The sequence below is a fragment of the Carcharhinus amblyrhynchos genome, chromosome 1, assembly GCF_965287045.1.
Source record: "Carcharhinus amblyrhynchos chromosome 1, sCarAmb.v2.hapA, whole genome shotgun sequence".
Lineage (NCBI taxonomy): Eukaryota > Metazoa > Chordata > Chondrichthyes > Carcharhiniformes > Carcharhinidae > Carcharhinus > Carcharhinus amblyrhynchos.
Genome location: NC_137324.1, coordinates 53,991,229 through 54,009,609, shown reverse-complemented (window position 1 = coordinate 54,009,609; position 18,381 = coordinate 53,991,229). Strand labels below are relative to the sequence as shown.

Genomic DNA, 18,381 nt, shown 5'->3' with positions numbered 1-18,381 from the left:
ATTTCTTGATGCTCCAACTCAACTGTTATATTTTCTGACACATTTCAACAAGTTTTTGGATTTTGTTGTTGTTACCTTAAGAAGTACAGTCAGTGGGTCAGCTGAATCATTTAAGGGTGTAATTATACTTTACCATTTACACAACTTACATTGGAGGTGTCTCATTTTTCCACTTTTCTGCACCACAGCATTCACAGATCTCTGATTGACTGCCAGTAGCATATTCTAGGTCTTACTCATAATTATGAAGAGGATCATTAGTGAAGGGTTCCTTAAGGAGTTCTTCCACTCTGTCAACTTCTTGCCTTTTTTTCTCTATTGTCTTCATCATTCATGGACTTGTTGCTTCCTCTTACCGAATAATAACATGTAGTGTCAGAACTTAACTTATGCAAAATAAATAAAGTAAAAGAAACCAAATGAAATATGATGAACGTCAGGGGTTTATGATATTACATTCTTTCATGCAATGTATGGTTGGTGTTGCTTAAAACATGTCTGACTTAGTGTCATCAGGGACAAAGTCTAGGCTGGGCCATAGGATCCCTTTGCTAAGAGTCAAAAGTTCCTCTGGTGGGAGTGATTAGATGTTAACTCATCCAGGACATGCTCCTTGGTCCAAGATACCATCCCAATGATTTTGGTTAAGATTGACCCAAGGATTTCAGAGAGATTTGTTGTAACAAACAGAGAGTCATTTCACTTTTATATATTAATTATAGGCCGGTTAGCTTAACGTCCGTAGTTGGAAAAATGCTAGAATCTGTCATCAAAGAAGAAATAGCAAGACACCTAGAAAAGAACGGTTTGATGAAGCAGACGCAGCACGGATTCATGAAGGGGACGTCATGTTTAACGAATTTATTGGATTTCTATGAGGATGTGACTAATGCGGCAGACAGAGGGGAACCGGTGGATGTGGAGTTTTTAGACTTCCAGAAGGTGTTTGATAAGGTGCCTCACTAAAAGTTGCTGCAGAAGGTTAGGGTGCACGGAGTTGGGGGTAAGGTGTTAGCGTGGATTGAGGATTGGTTGTCTAACAGGAAGCAGAGAGTTGGAATCAATGGGTGCTATTCTGGTTGGCAGTTGGTGACCAGTGGAGTGCCGCAGGGATCGGTGCTGGAGCCTCAACTGTTTACCATTTACATAGACGATCTGGAGGAGGGGGCTGAGTGTAGGGTAACAAAATTTGCTAATGACACGAAGATGAGTGGAAAAGCAAGTTGCGTGGAGGGTGTGAAAAGGCTGCAGAGAGATCCGGATAGGCTGAGTAAGTGGGCGAAGACCTGGCAGATGGAGTATAACATTAGCAAATGTGAGGTTATCCACTTTGGTAGAAATAATAGTAGGAAGGATTTTTATTTAAAGGGCGAAAAGCTGCAGCATGCTACAGTGCAGAGGGACCTGGGGGTCATTGTGCATGAATCGCATAAACCCAGTCTGCAGGTGCAGCAGGTGATCAAGAAGGTGAATGGGATGCTGGCCTTTATAGTGAGGGAGATAGAATATAAAAGCAGGGAGGTCTTGCTGCAACTGTACAGGGCACTGATGAAGCCACAACTGGAGTACTGTGTGCAGTTTTAGTCACTGCATTTGCAAAAGGATATATTGGCCTTGGAGGGAGTACAGAGAAGGTTCACCAGGCTGAGACCAGAAATGAGGGGGCTAGCCTATGAAGAGAGATTGAATAGACTGGGTCTGTACTTGTTAGAGTTTGGAAGGCTGAGGGCGGATCTTGTAGAGACATATAAGATAATGAAGGGGCTAGATAGGGTAGAGGTAGAGAGATTCTTCGCGCTTAGAAAGGATAGCAGAACTAGAGGGCACAGCCTCAAAATAAGGTGGGGGGGGGGAGTTTAGATCAGAGTTAAGGAGGAACTTCTTCACTCAAAGGGTGGTGAGTCTCTGGAATTCTCTGCCCATTGAAGTGGTGGAGGCTACTTCGCTGGATATATCTAAGTCACGGGTAGATAGGTTTTTGATAGACAGGGGAATTAAGGGTTATGGGGAGAAAGCGGGAAAGTGGAACTGATCACTTCAGATCAGCCATGATCTTGTTGAATGGCGGGGCAGGCTCGAAGGGTTAGATGGCCTACTCCTGCTCCTACTTTTTTTCTTTTTTTTCTTTTTTTTCTTTTTCTTTTTTTTCTATAGATTGAATGCTGTAACAAACGGAGAGTCATTTCACTTTTATAAATAGATTGAATGCTGTATTTTGTTTAAATCATTACCTCTGACAATGAGATTGATTTTCAATTTGGGTTTGGAAACCTAACGCCTGGGTAAGATCTGGGCTCCAACCGTGCACCACGTCTGTGTCCCTCATGCGACCAAATCTTCAAATGCAAAGGCCCAGTTAGAGTCACCAAGTGTTACCATGAGGACAGAACTGGTGAAGTGCAGGAACAGCAGCCTTTAGAAAATCCAAGATGATGTTTTCATTATTCCGTTAAATTGTATGGACACTAAGGATGTGCAGTGAGGGACTGCCAGAGAATGGATGAATTTTGGAGGGAATAAATATATCCAGTAACCTCCCATTTGAATGAGTGTTGTAGGGACCAATTTTACTCTGTGATCTCTCGTATCCAATTGCCTTGATTTTGTCAGATTTGAGAAACTTCCACTTTTACTGGGGTCCACCTCAAGGATGTTAAGCACCTTTAATATTTTAATCAGTGCCCTAACCTTACATGAGCACTTGATTGATATTTATCATAAATTGAACAAAGTATATGTGTTTCCACGATTACAGCTGCTTCCATGGCTCATTAAAGGGGGCAGTAGGAACCATTACTAAAATAGTAAGTTATAATATATTTAAACTTTGATTTGATTTATTATTGTCACATGTATTAGTATACAATGAAAAGTATTGTTTCTTGTGTGCTATACAGACGAAGCATATTGTACATAGAGAAGGTGCAGGGTGGAATGTTACAGTCATTGCTAGGGCATAGAGAAAGATAAACTTAATATGAGATAGGTCCATTCAAATGTCTGATGGCAGCAGAGAAGAAGCAGTCCTTGAATCGTTTGTCTATATGTCGAAATTAATTACAAAAAGCGCCCCTTCCCAAGATCAATCTGCTTGGTGATGGATGTAGATGTTTTTGCCGAGATCCTGAGCAAGCTGCAGAGGGATGCCCATTGGCAACCATATGTCACCTGTTTATACAGATGTGATCCAAAGCCCAATTCCAAATGAGCCTAAGGCAAATTCTTCACTTCCACCTTCTTATGTTTCCATTTTACATCATTTCCAGTGCTGGAAGTGAAAAACATTTGTTCTCTTCAGATTCCACAATATACATAGCTGTCTTGGGCATTTGGTCAGATCAGCAGAACTCCTCACCTCCATGGCATGTTTTGGTGGTTGAAGTGACCCTCTATTGTTTGCGGTGGGATCATTCGGTCCCGCCACTATCAGCAGGTTTTCCCACTGTATGCATCCTCTGCCATTGGGGAACATGTGGTGGGACGGATTCCATCGGTAGGAACGGCCAGAAAATTTCCATGATAGGATCAGACTTAGTAATGTTGGCTGATAATATAAAGAGCTTTATTAAACATACTGTGCTCTACCCTAAGAATACATCAAGCCTCAAATCCAAAAGGGTATGCTATGCTGTATCAGTACGACATTTTGCAGTTTCTTACACCAGCAATAAGTTCCATCACTTAGACCATCTATTTCCATCTCATCTACTGCTGGAACTCTCATAAGAACATAAGAAATAGGAGCAGGAGTAGGCCATCTGGCCCTTCGAGCCTGCCCTGCCATTCAATAAGATCATGGCTGATCTGTCGTGGCTCAGTTCCACATTCCCGCCATCTCCCCATAACCCTTAATCCCCTCTCTTATCAAAAACCCATCAACCCGCGTCTTAAAAATATTTAGCGAGGCAGCCTCCACCACTTCAACGGGCAGAGAATTCCAGAGATTCACCACCCTTTGAGTGAAGAAGTTCCTCCTCAACTCCATTCTAAACCGCCCCCCTTTTATCTTGAGGCTGTGCCCCCTAGTGATGGTGACTAGTGGAGTGGCGGATGGTGACTAGTGGAGTGCCCCAGGGGTCAGTGCTGGGGCCTCAGCTATTTACCATTTATATAGATGATCTGGAGGAGGGAACCGAGTGTAGAGTGTCGAAATTTGCTGATGACACCAAGATTGGTGGAACGGCAAATTGTGCGGAGGGTGGGGAGAGTCTACAGAAGGATCTAGATAAGCTGGGCAAATGGGCCAGGAAATGGCAAATGGAATTTAATGTTGGCAAGTGTGAGGTGGTCCACTTTGGTAGGAATAATGGTAGGAAGGACTATTACTTAAGTGGCGAAAAACTGCAGCAGGCGACAGTGCAGAGGGACCTCGGGGTCCTTGTGCATGAGTCGCAAAAACCCAGCTTGCAGGTGCAGCAGGTGGTCAGGAAGGCGAATGGGATGCTGGCCTTCATAGCAAGGGGGATTGAATATAAAAGTAGGGAGGTCTTGCTGCGGCTGTATAGGGCATTGGTGAGGCCGCAGCTGGAGTACTGTGTGCAGTTTTGGGCGCCGTACTTATGCAAGGATATTTTGGCCTTGGAGGGAGTGCAGAGGTGGTTTACTAGGCTGATGCTGGAGTTGAGGGGGTTGAGCTATGAGGAGAGGCTGAATAAACTAGGCTTGTACTCGTTAGAGTTTAGAAGAATGAGGGGAGATCTCATTGAGACGTATAAGATGATGAATGGGATGGATAGGATAGAGGTGGAGAGACTCTTCCTGCTCAGAAAGGATAATAGGACTAAGGGGCACAGCCTCAAGATAAAGGGGGGGCGGTTTAGAACGGAGTTGAGGAGGAACTTCTTCACTCAAAGGGTGGTGAATCTCTGGAATTCTCTGCCCGTTGAAGTGGTGGAGGCTACCTTGCTAAATATTTTTAAGACGTGGGTTGATGGGTTTTTGATAAGAGAGGGGATTAAGGGTTATGGGGAGAGGGCGGGAATGTGGAACTGAGCCACGACAGATCAGCCATGGTCTTATTGAATGGCGGGGCAGGCTCGAAGGGCTAGATGGCCTACTCCTGCTCCTATTTCTTATGTTCTTATGTTCTTAGTCCTACTGTCCTTTCTGAGCGGGAAGAGTCTCTCCACCTCTACCCTATCCATCCCATTCATCATCTTATATGTCTCAATGAGATCTCCCCTCATTCTTCTAAACTCTAACTAGTACAAGCCTAGTTTATTCAGCCTCTCCTCATAGCTCAACCCCCTCAACTCCGGTATCAGCCTAGTAAACCTCCTCTGCTGCACTCCCTCCAAGGCCAAAATATCCTTGCGTAAGTACGGCGCCCAAAACTGCACACAGTACTCCAGCTGCGGCCTCACCAACGCCCTATACAGCTGCAGCAAGACCTCCCTACTTTTATATTCAATCCCCCTCGCTATGAAGGCCAACATCCCATTCGCCTTCCTGACCACCTGCTGCACCTGCAGGCTGGGTTTTTGCGACATATGCACAAGGACCCCAAGGTCCCTCTGCACTGTCGCCTGCTGCAGTTTTTCGCCACGTAAGTAATAGTCCTTCCTACCATTATTCCTACCAAAGTGGACCACCTCGCACTTGCCAACAATAAATTCCATTTGCCAGTTCCTGGCCCATTCGCCCAGCCTATCTAGATCCTTCTGCAGACTCTCCACACCCTCCGCGCAATTTGCCGTTCTACCAATCTTTTCTCGTCTATCCTTTGTTAAGTTTAGGCTCGATGATATCAATCTTCTCCTGGTTTGCTGCCCATCTTCCATCCTATTTAAATTTGAAACATTCTAAAACCTTTTAGCCTGTATTCCAACTTGTACCAAGTCAGGTTGATCCTTCACCCCTGTGCTGATTGTCCTATATTGGATCTTGAGCAATACTGTCTCATTTGTAAAATTTTCTAGTTCCTCCATGGCCCTACCCAATCTGCATTCCCTTTCCTGCATTCCTCCAATTACTCTCTTCCACATCCCTGAATTCAGTCAGTATTGATGGCCTTGCCTTTGGCTGCATGGTCCTAAATGCTGGAATTCCCTGTCTAAACCTCCCTGACTCAATTTCTCTTCTTTTCCAAAAATCTATCTCTTTGACCAGGTCATCTGTCTTATAACAAATATTGGTGGTTAGTAATGCTTTAGTGAAGTGCTTGGAAATACTTTACTATGTATCTCCATCATGTTGAGGGATACCACCACCATTCTAAATGGGATAGACTTTGTACAGATCTAGCAAGTCAAGACTGGACATCCATGAAGCACTATGGGCCATCATTAGCAGCAGAATTATACTCAACCACAACCTGTAACCATACGGCCCGGTATATCACCCTCTACAATTACCACCAAGCCAGGTTCAATGTAGAATGTAGGAGGGCATGTTGGGAGCAAATCAAGCATACCTAAAAATGAGGTGTTAATCTGGTGAACCTACAACACAGGACTGCTTGCATGTCAAACAGCGTAAGCAGCAAGGAACTGAGCTAAGCAATTCTACAACAAATGAATCAGGTCCTGCCACATCCATCCCTGATTGCTGGTGGACAATTAAACATCTCACTGGAGGAGGAGGCCCCATGACAGAGGAGCCCAGCACATCAATGCAAAAGACAAGGCTGAAGCATTCATAACAATCTTCAGCCAGGATTGCAGAGTGGATGATCCAATTTGGCCTCCTCCAGAAGTCCACAGTATGACAGATGTAAGTCTGCAGCCAATTCGAATCATTCCACACGACATCAATAAACAACTGAAGGCATTGAATACTGCAAAGGCTATAGGCCCTGACAATATTCTGGCAATAGTCCTGAAAACTTGTGCTCCAGCACTTTTGCACACCCTAGCCAAGCTGTTCCAGTACAGCTACCACACTGGCATCTCGCCAGCAATGTGGACAATTGCCCAGGTACATCCTGTACACAAGGAACAAGATAAGACGAGGTACGTCCTGTACACAAGGAACAGGGTAAGACCAGGTACATTCTGTACACAAGGAACAGGATAAGACGAGGTACGTCCTGTACACAAGGAACAGGATAAGACCAATCTGATTCAAACGTGGACAAAAGAGCTAGCATGCAAAAAAGATAGGCATATCAGGAATAAAAACAGAGAATACTAAACATACATTTCCATCTGTATTGAAAATCTCAGTTAACTTTTGAAGGGGCACTTTGTTAACTTCTGATAAAGGACCTCACCCAAAACATTACTTTGTCTTAATTCTTTATAACTGGAGATTGCCCTGCCATGTAGGTCATTGAGATTTACAGCATGGAAACAGGCCCTTCAGCCCAACTTATCCCTGCCACCCTTGTGTTTTTAACCATTAAGGTGGTCCCAATTGCCCATATTAGGCTCTTATCCTTCTACACCCATCCTATACCTCACTCTCTGTGTGGTGAGTGTTTGGAACAAGACATCATTTCTGTTCCATAAAATGATTTCCATCATTTTATATTTGTATTCTGTATCACCACTCAATTTTCCAATGATCATGGACAAAAGAAATGGAGAAAGTTAACAAAGGGACAGACTACATGGGAGGGCAAACTTGATAACACAGGGAATTCAGCATGAGGGTTGACAGATGTGGTTGGTTAGGCCTGGTAACAAAGGGCATGCTTCAAATTTTAGTTGTTTTGTAACACTCACTTCGATATTCCATATTTCTGACCCTGCTGGTGGAAACTGAAGATGAAGGTGAAGCTGGTTGCTAATTACTATTTTCAGTGCTGACTATATTGCAACCTAGTTGCTGTTGAGCCAATAATATCAAAGAGATCTCATTGGAAAGAGGTGCTCACCAATTCCGTCAAGGCTCAAAGGGATTCTACAGTGGGACCCATGCTCGTCCACTCCGACTTTGTAGTTCCAGGATTTCCGTGGCTTTTCTGCCCCTCAGTGAGAGGATGTTGTGTCCTCAGGAGCTGTTGGCCAATGTGATTGGCCGATGGCTCTACCCATCCCAGCAACATCTGAATGCAGCAATGATGGGCTGCTGGGATCAGAATTAATAGAAATATAATGTAATGTGAAATATGGCCTATCTGTGAAAACATAGCATAATTAAACCATATTTTGAACACATCTCCTTTCGTCAACATTTCAGTTTGTTGATAATGTGACCTAGGGTTCATGTGTTTTCTTTAATTTTCCTTTCTACAGCTGTTGTAAGTGCGATTCCTGTCCCAACACTAGAGAGTGCCCAATACCCTGGCATCCTGCCATCTCCAACATGTGGATATCCTCACCCTCAGTTTCCATTGCGGACCATGCCATTCCCCACATTGACCGTCGATCGAGGATTTGGATCAAGTAAGAATCCATTATTAAGTTAATTTTTATATAAAATTCAGTTTTTAATTCAAGAAAAGAGGGAGACAAAAACTGGATACTATAGGCCAGTGAGCCTAACATCTGATATAGGAAAATTGCTAGAATGCATTATGAAAGGAGTTATGGCAAGTTAACATGATTTTGTGAAAGAGAAATGGTGGTCAATAAATTTATTCAAGTTCTTTGACAACGATGGATAAAGAGGGTCTGTAGATGTGGTGTACTTGGATTTCTAAAAATCATTTGAAAAGGTGCCACAACAAAGGGTGCTACACAAAATATGAGCTCATGGTGTGGGGGGAACATATCATGGATAAAGAACTGGTTAGCTAACAGGTTGCAGAGACTAGAGATAACGGTGTCTTTTTAAAAAATTTTCATGGGATATGGGTGTTGCTGGGCCCTAATTGCCCTTGTGGTGGAAATTAAGAATCAACCACACTAATGTGGATCTGGAATCCCATGTAGGCTGGACCAGATAAGGATGGCAGATTTCCTTCCCTGAAGAGCATTAGTAAACAAGATGGATTTTTACAATAATTGAAAACAGATTCATGGATATCATTAGACTTTTAATTCTAGGCACATTATTGAATTCAATTTTCACATTTGCCATTGTGGGATTTGAACCCACATTCCCAGAGAATTACCCTGGGCCTCTTAGCTACTGGTCATTACCACTATGCCACCACCTCCCCAGGTTTTCAGGTTGGCAAGTTACAACAGCTTGATCAGTGATGATGCTTCAATTATTTACAATCTATAGAATTCCTACAGTGCAGAAGGAGGCTATTCTGCACCGACAACAATCCCACCCAAGCCCTATCCCTGTAACCCCATGTATTTATCCTGCTAACCAAGGAGCAATTTAACATGGGAAATCAACCTAACCTGCACATCTTTGGAGTGTGGGAGAAAAACAGCACCTGGAGAAAACCACTGCAGATCTGGGGAGAATGTGCAAACTCCACACAGGCCAGAATTGAACCCAGGTCCTTGTTACTGTGAAGAGCAGTGTTAACCACCGTGCCATCATGTAGCCTTTATTCCAGGTTTATTTAATACATCTATATCAATGACTTGGATGAAGGGATTAGATGTATGGAAGCTAAATTTGCCAGTGGCACCAAAATACATGGAACAGTAAATTGTGCTGAGGTCATCCGGAGTCTCTGGAGGGATATTGCTAGGCTAAGTGAGTGGGCAAAGATTTGGAAGATGTAGCCTATTGTGAAAAAATATGAACTTGTCTATTTTGGCAGGAAGAATAGAAAAGCAGTTTATTATTTAAATGGGGAAGGATTGCAGAACTTGGTGGTTAAAAGGGATCGAGTGTCCTGGAACATGAATCACAAAAAGTTAATATGCAGATACAAATACAAATGGAATATGGGCACTTTATTGCAAGGGGAAGAAATGTAAAAGTAGGGGAGTTTTACAACAGTTGCACGTGGCCTTGGTGGGAGCGCATCTACCGTACTCTGTACCGTTTTGGTCTCCTTATTTGTAAAATGACATAATCGCATTAGAAGCAGTTCAGAAGAGATTCACTTGACTCATTCCTAGGGTAAAGAGTAACCTTATGAAAAAAGATTGAGCAGGTTGATCCTGAACCCGTTGGAGTTCAGAAAATCGAGATGATCTTATTGAAACATATAAGATCCTGAGGGGGCTGGATAGAGTGAATACTGGGAAGCTGTTTCCTCCTGTGGGGCAGGCTAGATTCAGGGAGCACAATATAAAAATAAGAAGTCTCCATATTAAGTGTAAGATGAGAATTTTTTTTCTTTCAGAGGGCTATAAGTCTGTGGATCTCTCTTTCCAAGAAAGCAGTTGAGGCTGTGTCATTGAATTTATACAAGGCTGAGTAGGATAGATTTTTGATAGACAAGAGAGTGAAGGGTTATAGAGTGCAGACAGGAAAGTGGAGTTAAGACCACAATTAAATCAGCCATGACCTTACTGGAGAACTCAAAAGAATGAATGGCCATCCCTGCTCCTAAGTCCTATGCTCCTTTTTTTGCATCTAGTAATAGCAAGATATTGTTCTTTACAATGGAATATGATAAAAATTACAATTGAACATTTTTGATGCTTCTCTATTTTTATCCACAAAGTAGGATAATGCTCCAGTATGAAATTCAATATATCCACTATATCAAACCTGCAGAACATTTCCATTATCTGTACACTTGATTAACTATAGGCAACCTATATAGTAGACCTGTACAAATAGAAAAACTGGGAATTGAGTCCCATGAAGTTGCATATAACCTGTCATGAGGTTATCCATTTTGGTAGGAAAAACAAATATAAAGTATTTATTAAATTGTGAGTGACTGGGAAGTGTTGAACTTCAAACAGACTTGTTCAAGTGTCCCTGATAGCTAGCATGCAGGTACGGCAAGCAATTAAAAAAGCAAATGGTATGTTTGTCTCCATTACAAGAGGTTTTGAGTATAGAAATAACAATGGGTGGGATTTTACAGCCTTGTTTGGGTGAGACCAGAAATTCGAGCTCAACGGAGATTTCTGTTGACAGACCCTTGCCTGCTCTGATTCTGTGGTGGGCGAGGTGGTAGAGTTCTGGAGAATGTCTTCCTGCAATTATATGGAACTTTGACGTGACTACACCTGGAGTATTGTGCGCAGTTTTGATCTTCTTACCTGAGCAATGATATACTTGCCGTGGAGGGAGTGCAACAAGGGTTAACCAGACTGGGATGAGTGGAGTGGCCTTTGAGGAAAGATTAAATTGACTAGGCCTTCATGGAGTTTTGAAGAATGAGCTCTCATTCAAATATGCAAAATTCTTACAGGCCCAACAGGGTAGATGCAACAAGGATATTCTCTTCAGAATACAGGGTAGGCGATTAAGGCTGACATGAGGAGTAATTTCTTCACTCAGAGGCTGGTGAATTCTCTTTAAAATTCAATGCTGTAAGGGGTTGTGATGGCTCAGCCATTGGGTATGGGTTCAAGGAAAGATATCAAGGATATTGGAATAGAGCATAAAAATGGTGTTGAAGTAGAATATTAGCCACAATGCCACAATCTCACTGAATGGCAGAGTGGGCTTAAAGGGCTAAGTGGTCTACCATTTCCTATGTTTTTCTAGATCTCACTAGGTCTGTGGAGCAACACGTCAGACCTGTAATTGATCTGGTAGTTCCAAAGATATCCTCTGCCTATCACGGAGATATGTAACAAAATCACAGAATTGTTGAATCGCAGAAGGAGGCCATTTGGTCCATTTCCTGGACGTGTCCAACCAGCTTCTGCACATATTTGCCCAGACCCCTCTGTTCCCATTGTATTATCTCTCCATGTTCTTCCTACCAAAATGATTCACTTCACATTTCTCTGCACTGAACTTGTGTACCCACTCCACCAACTTGTCTACCCTTTTGAAGTCCTACACTATCCTCTTCATGGTTCAGTGTTTCCTTGTTTTGTATCATCTGAAAATTTTGAAACTGTTTCCTGTACACCAAGGTCTAGGTCATTAAAATATATCAAGAAAAGCAATGGTCCTTACACTGCCCCCGGGAAATGCTACTACGGGGCAACATGGTAGCGCAGTACCTAGCACTATTGCCTCACAGTGCCAGGGACCTGGGTTCGATTCCTGGCTCAGGTCACTGTCTGTGTGGAGTTTGCATGATCTCCCTGTGTCTGTGGAGGTTTTCTCCGGGTTTTCTCCCATAGTCCAAAGATTTGCAGGTTAGGTGCATTGCCCATGTTAAATTCTTCCTCAGGGTACCCGAACAGGCACTTCAGTGTGGCGACTAGGGGTTTTTCACAGTAACTTCATTGCAGTGGCAGTGTGAATGTAAGCCTACTTGTGACTAATAAATAAACTTTTTATTAGTCATTCTTCAAGCCTGAAAAAGATGCATTAACTACTCCGTTTTCTGTCATTCAGCCAACTTTGCGTCCATGTTGTTATTGTCTCTTTTATTCCAGGGGTTATAACTTTACTCACAAGTTTGTTGTGTGGCACTGCATCAAATGTCTTTTATGAGTCTATGTACACCACATAAACATCATTGCTCTGACCAACCCTCTCTGTTACGTCTTCAAAAAACTCCAGCATGTTAATTAAACACAATTTTCCTTTAAGAAATCCATGCTGCCTTTTCTTAAGTAACCATGTAACTATTAATTTGTTTCAAATTTTTGTCTCCATTCTGAAATTAAACTGACTGGCCTGACATTACTAGGTTTATCTCTTCACCCTTTTCTGGTTCCTCTGGCACCAACCCTGAATCTAAGGAAGACTGAAGATTTCTTATCAATGTCTCCATAATTTTCAATCTCACTTCGTTCAATGTACTAGGATGCATATGGTCCTGGTGCCTTATTTATTTTATGTAGACAGCTATCCAATACCATCACCTTATCAATTTTAAACTATTCCAGCATTTGAATTTCTTCCTTCTTCATATGCATCTTCTTCCTTGGCAAAGGTATCAGCTGTACTCCCTGCCTCTATGTGTTGTTCCCAATTTTGGTCTCTAATAGGTGCTACTCCTCTTTTATCTACATGAATAATATTATATTTTGGTATTATTGGATCATTTTGATACTGTGCTAACATAGGTGTGAGAATATTCTGAAGTCTCTTGCTGTAAATGGAACATTTGTTAACTGTCATGCTAAAGGAAGTAAAGAAAATGGTTAGATAAAAAGGGATGTGAGGTTGTCCCTATGGAACTTAGTTGCCAGCATTGACCAATTAGGTCTATGGTGTAGACTCATAACTGAATATAATTCAATGTAATCGCGGTTTTCTTTTTCAAAGCCATGAGTGAGGCTCAAACATCGCACCTTCAGCAGCCAGCCATGTTAACCCAGACACAGCCTGAGCATCCATCGGGTGAGGAGGCTCCGAGCAGAACGATTCCTACGGCCTGTGTCCGACCCACTCATCCGCTGCGCAGCTTTGCAAACCCCCTGCTACCTCCTCCTATGACTGCACTGGAGCCCAAAGTTCCTTACACGCCTCTTCTTTCTCAACCAGGTAAGCAGCAATGAGCCAATGGTTGAAAGTACTTTTGTGAACAGACATCTTGTTGAGCGTTAATTTCCTTGACTACTTTAAGGAAAATGATTGGAATAATTTACAAATCCTGAAACAGCAGCATTTTCAGCTGGAGGTTGACCAATTGCAGAAACATCTTACTGCCAGAAGGCAGCAATAGTTTTAGAAACTCCCTGATGTTCAAGTGATAAGGAGCTGTGATTGTTCTTCGCAAAACTGTGGGCCAGCCAGTAAAATGGTTGGTTTGGTGCTTTGCTCCCCTTATCTTTGTTTGCTATTATTTTTACTAATAGGGTTTTACAACAAAATGACAGGAAAATTGGAAAATAAGAGCAAATGGATTCCAGTTCAAAGTCAACGCTCTGCTAAACCATTGTCAATGCCTTTTGTAGACAACATTGATTGTACCACCAGGGGAAGTAATGGTCTAGTGTTATTATCACTAGGTAATTAATCCAAAAATTCAGCTAAAGTTTTAGGGGCCAGGATTCGAATCCCACCATGGAAGATGGGTGGAATTTGAATTCAGTAGTAGAATATCTGGAATTAAGAATGTACTGATGATCATGAAACCATTGTCAATTGTTGGAAAAAAAACCCATCTGGGTCACTAAGAACATAAGAACATAAGAAATAGGAGCAGGAGTAGGCCATCTAGCCCTTCGAGCCTGCCCCGCCATTCAATAAGATCATGGCTGATCTGTCGTGGCTCAGTTCCACATTCCCGCCCTCTCCCCATAACCCATAATCCCCTCTCTTATCAAAAACCCATCAACCCGCGTCTTAAAAATATTTAGCGAGGCAGCCTCCACCACTTCAACGGGCAGAGAATTCCAGAGATTCACCACCCTTTGAGTGAAGAAGTTCCTCCTCAACTCCGTTCTAAACCGCCCCCCCTTTATCTTGAGGCTGTGCCCCCTAGTCCTACTGTCCTTTCTGAGCGGGAAGAGTCTCTCCACCTCTATCCTATCCATCCCATTCATCATCTTATATGTCTCAATGAGATCTCCCCTCATTCTTCTAAACTCTAATGAGTACAAGCCTAGTTTATTCAGCCTCTCCTCATAGTCACTAATGTCCTTTAGGGAAAGAAATCTACTGTCCTTACCTGGTCTGGCCTACATGTAACCCCAGACCCATGGTACTGTGGTTGACTCTAATCTGCCCTCTGAATAAGGGAAACTAGGGACAATGGGAAATAAATGCCAGCCAGCCAGCGATGCCCATGTTCCACAAATGAATTTTTAAAAAATTGATAATGACAATAATGATTGTTTCATGCAGTCTGATAGTTTGGCTGTGGTGTGTCTAGTGATTGAAAGTAAATTCAACAGCATGAGTGGGTTATATTTAAACATGTTTCCTTGTGAGTATAACAAAGGAGAATCATTGAAAAACAAAAAACAGAGTTCTGAAGATGCTGGAAATCTAAAACAAAACAAATATAAAATAAAAGTAATATGCTTTTATCTTGAGTTTTTATGACATTGTCATCAGGGTAGGCAGTGATGTACTGATAAATAGGCCTTTTTTTGATTGGCAGTCAGTGGCTAGTGGCGTTCCACAGGTATCTGTGCTCAGACCCCAACTGTTCAAATTATATATTAATTATTTAGAAGAGGGACCTGAATATACTATCTCCAAATTTGCAGATGACACAAAGTTGGGTAGGAGGATGAGATGTGGGGAGGATGCAGAGATGTTTCAGCATGATTTGGATAGGCTGTGTATAATGTAGCAGATGCAGTATAATGTGGATAAATGTGAGGTTATCCACTTTGGTGGCAAAAATAGGAAAACAGATTATTACTTGAATGGGTGTAAATTGAGAAATAGGTGGATACTCAGTAAGACCTTGGTGTCATCATGCATTAGTTGTTGAAAATAAGTGCATAGGTACAGCAGGAAGCAGAGAAGTCAAATGGTGTGTTGTCTTCATAGCAAAAGGATTTGAGTATAAGGATAGGGATGCTTAGCAGCAATTGTACAGAGTGTTGCTGACGCCACACCTGGAATAGTGTGTGCAGTTTGAGTGTCCTTATTCAAGAAAGGATGTCCTTGCTATAGAGGGAGTGCAGGATACTTTCACTAGGCTGATACCTGGGATTGCCAGTCTGTCATTTAGAGACTAAGTCGATTAGGATTATATCCATTTGAGTTTAAAAAAGTGAGGTAATCTTATAGAAACTTATAAAACTCTAACAGGGTTATAAAAAGTAGATTCAGAAAGAATGTTCCTGTTGGTAGGGCAGTCCAGAACTAGGGACCTTCGTATGGTGATAAGGGGTAAAGCTTTTAGGACTGAGGTGAGGAGAAATTTCTTCACTGAGGGAGTGTGAATCTGTGGAATTTGCTACCACAGAAAGTAGTTGGGGCCAAAACATTGTGTGATTTCAAAAATAAATTATATATAGCTCTTGGGGTAAAGGGATCAAGGGATATGGGAGGATGGCAGGATCAGGATATTGAGTTTGATGATCAACATGGTCAAAATGAAGGGTGGAGCAGGCTTGAAGGGCTGAATGGCCTACTTCTACTTCCAGTTTCTATATCTGTACATATCACATTCCTGACTGACTTTATAGATAGTGGATAGGCTTTGGCCGTAGTATTTATATGGCTAGTCCAGTTCAACAGCAACCCCCAGCTGTTGATAGTGGGGAATGCAGTGATGGTTATGCCGTTGAATGTCAACAGGGGATGGTTAGATTCTCTTTTGATGGAGATGGTCGTTGCCTGGCACTTGTGTGGCATGAATGTTATTTTCCACTTGTGCTTAGACCCCAACTGTTCAAATTATATATTAATTATTTAGAAGAGGGACCTGAATATACTATCTCCAAATTTGCAGATGATACAAAGTTGGGTAGGAGGATGAGATGTGGGGGAGGATGCAGAGATGTTTCAGCATGATTTGGATAGGCTGTGTATAATGTAGCAGATGCAGTATAATGCGGATAAATTGGGGCGGCACGGTAGCACAGTGGTTAGCACTGCTGCTTCACAGCTCCAGGGTCCTGGGTTCGATTCCCGGCTCGGGTCACTGTCTGTGTGGAGTTTGCACATTCTCCTCATGTCTGTGTGGGTTTCCTCCGGGTTCTCCGGTTTCCTCCCACAGTCCAAAGATGTGCGGGTTAGGTTGATTGGCCATGCTAAAATTGCCCCTTAGTGTCCTGGGATGCATAAGTTAGAGGGATTAGTGGGTAAACGTGTAGGGATATGGGGGTAGGGCCTGGGTGGGATTGTGGTTGGTGTAGACTCGATGGGCCGAAGGGCCTCTTTCTGCACTGTAGGGTTCTATGATTCTACGATCTAGCCCAATCTTGAATGCTGCATATCGTCATGAACTCCTTCAGCATCTGAGGAGTCATGAATGATGCTGAAGATTGTGCAATAATCAGCAAATATCCCGACTTTTGATCTCATGATGGAAGGAAGGTGATCAATGAAGCAGCTGAAGATGGTTGGGCCTAGGACAGTATCCTGAGGAATTTCGGCAGTGATGTCCTGAGACTGAGATGATTAACCACCAACTGCCATAACAATTTTCCTTTGTGCTAGGTATGACTCCAACCAGTGGAGAGTTTTCACACTGATTCCATTGACTCCAGTTTTGTCTGGCTTTTTGATCCCACATTCGGTCAAATGCTGCCTTGATGTCAAAGGCAGTCACTCTCAACATACCTCTTGAGTTTAGCTCTTTTGTACATATTTGAACTTAGGCTGTAATGAGTCAGGAGCTGAGTGACCCTGACAGCGTGCAAGCTGAGCATCTGTGAGTAGGTTATTACTAAGCCAAAAGCACTGTTGACACGATTTCCCTTCACTTTATTAATGATTGTCACCAGCAGGAGGACATTAATTGTCTGGATTTGATTTGACCTGCTTTTTGTGGCCAGGACATACTTGGGCAATTTTCCATATGATACCAGTGTTGTAGATGTATTGGAACAGCTTAACAATGAGCTCAGCTAGTTCTGGAGCACAAGCCTTCAGTACCATTGTCAGAATGGTGTCGAGGCCCATAGCCTTTGCAGTATCTAGTACCCCCAGACATTTCTTGATAGCACAGTAAGTGAATGCAATTTGTTGAAGATTGGCATCTGTGATACGGGGGATCTCAGCAGGAGGCCAAACAGAATTATCCACTTGGCATTTCAGGCTGAAGATGACTGCAGCTTTGGCAGCAGCTGGCCAGAAACAACCAAAGATGATTATATTCTGATAGCTAAAACCTTGTTCTCACATCCCACCAACCCCTTCATCCCAAAATCTCTTCTATTTTACAAGCTGCCAATGCTGTGGACATCATCTCTTGCTTCTGCCTCTCCCCTTACCATCAACATTACTTCTATTTGTGTCCTCTTTCAGATAACCAAGAAGGGTAACCTGGCTGAATAGTTGTGGAAGAGCAAGAGGTAGACAAATAGAAAGACGGCCATTAAAAAAGGAATGCTGTCTCTCACTCTTACACTTGCAGCCACCAGCTCAGATACTGGCACTCCACGTTCTTTAGAGAGAATTTAGAACTGACACCCTCAGGGGATGAAACACCAGGGCCTGACTGTCCTGCAAACAGGGCAGGAGATGGATGTACCATGATTGTCAGCTTGCCAGGGGATGAGATCTCGCACAAGTTCTACTGCAAAAGACTGAGATGACGATTCTGATAGGATGGCAAACAGAAAGAGGTGTTGGGTAATGGACTGTAAAATACTTGGTGGATTGATTGGCATGCCAGAAACTCTGGCTGTTGTCAACATCGAGGAATCCAGATCTATCTCAGCACAAGGTTTTTCACAGAGCTTGAAGCCCATACTTTCCAGTTTAGCAGTGATGCCTCAACCAACGCACTCATGTGGACTCAAATGTGATGCAGCGTCTGTCAGCTGATATCTCATTTCCAGTGTACCACCAGCAGAAGTCACAATGGCTGCTGCAGTGGAAACATCTGTCATCCAACAGATCATTAGGATTGCTGCAGCAATC

The 18,381-nt window shown here is 42.7% G+C and overlaps 1 protein-coding gene across 1 annotated transcript in view; it reads left to right on the top strand.

Annotated features, from left to right (window-relative positions):
• The window catches only part of dcc (DCC netrin 1 receptor), an 844,821-nt gene that overhangs the window by 794,378 nt on the left and 32,062 nt on the right, over window positions 1–18,381 (top strand). Inside the window, exons 26-27 of the mRNA XM_080199927.1 lie at window positions 8,178–8,327; window positions 13,153–13,371. Coding sequence (XP_080056053.1) covers window positions 8,178–8,327; window positions 13,153–13,371 — 369 coding nt within the window. The remainder of the gene's footprint in view (window positions 1–8,177; window positions 8,328–13,152; window positions 13,372–18,381) is intronic.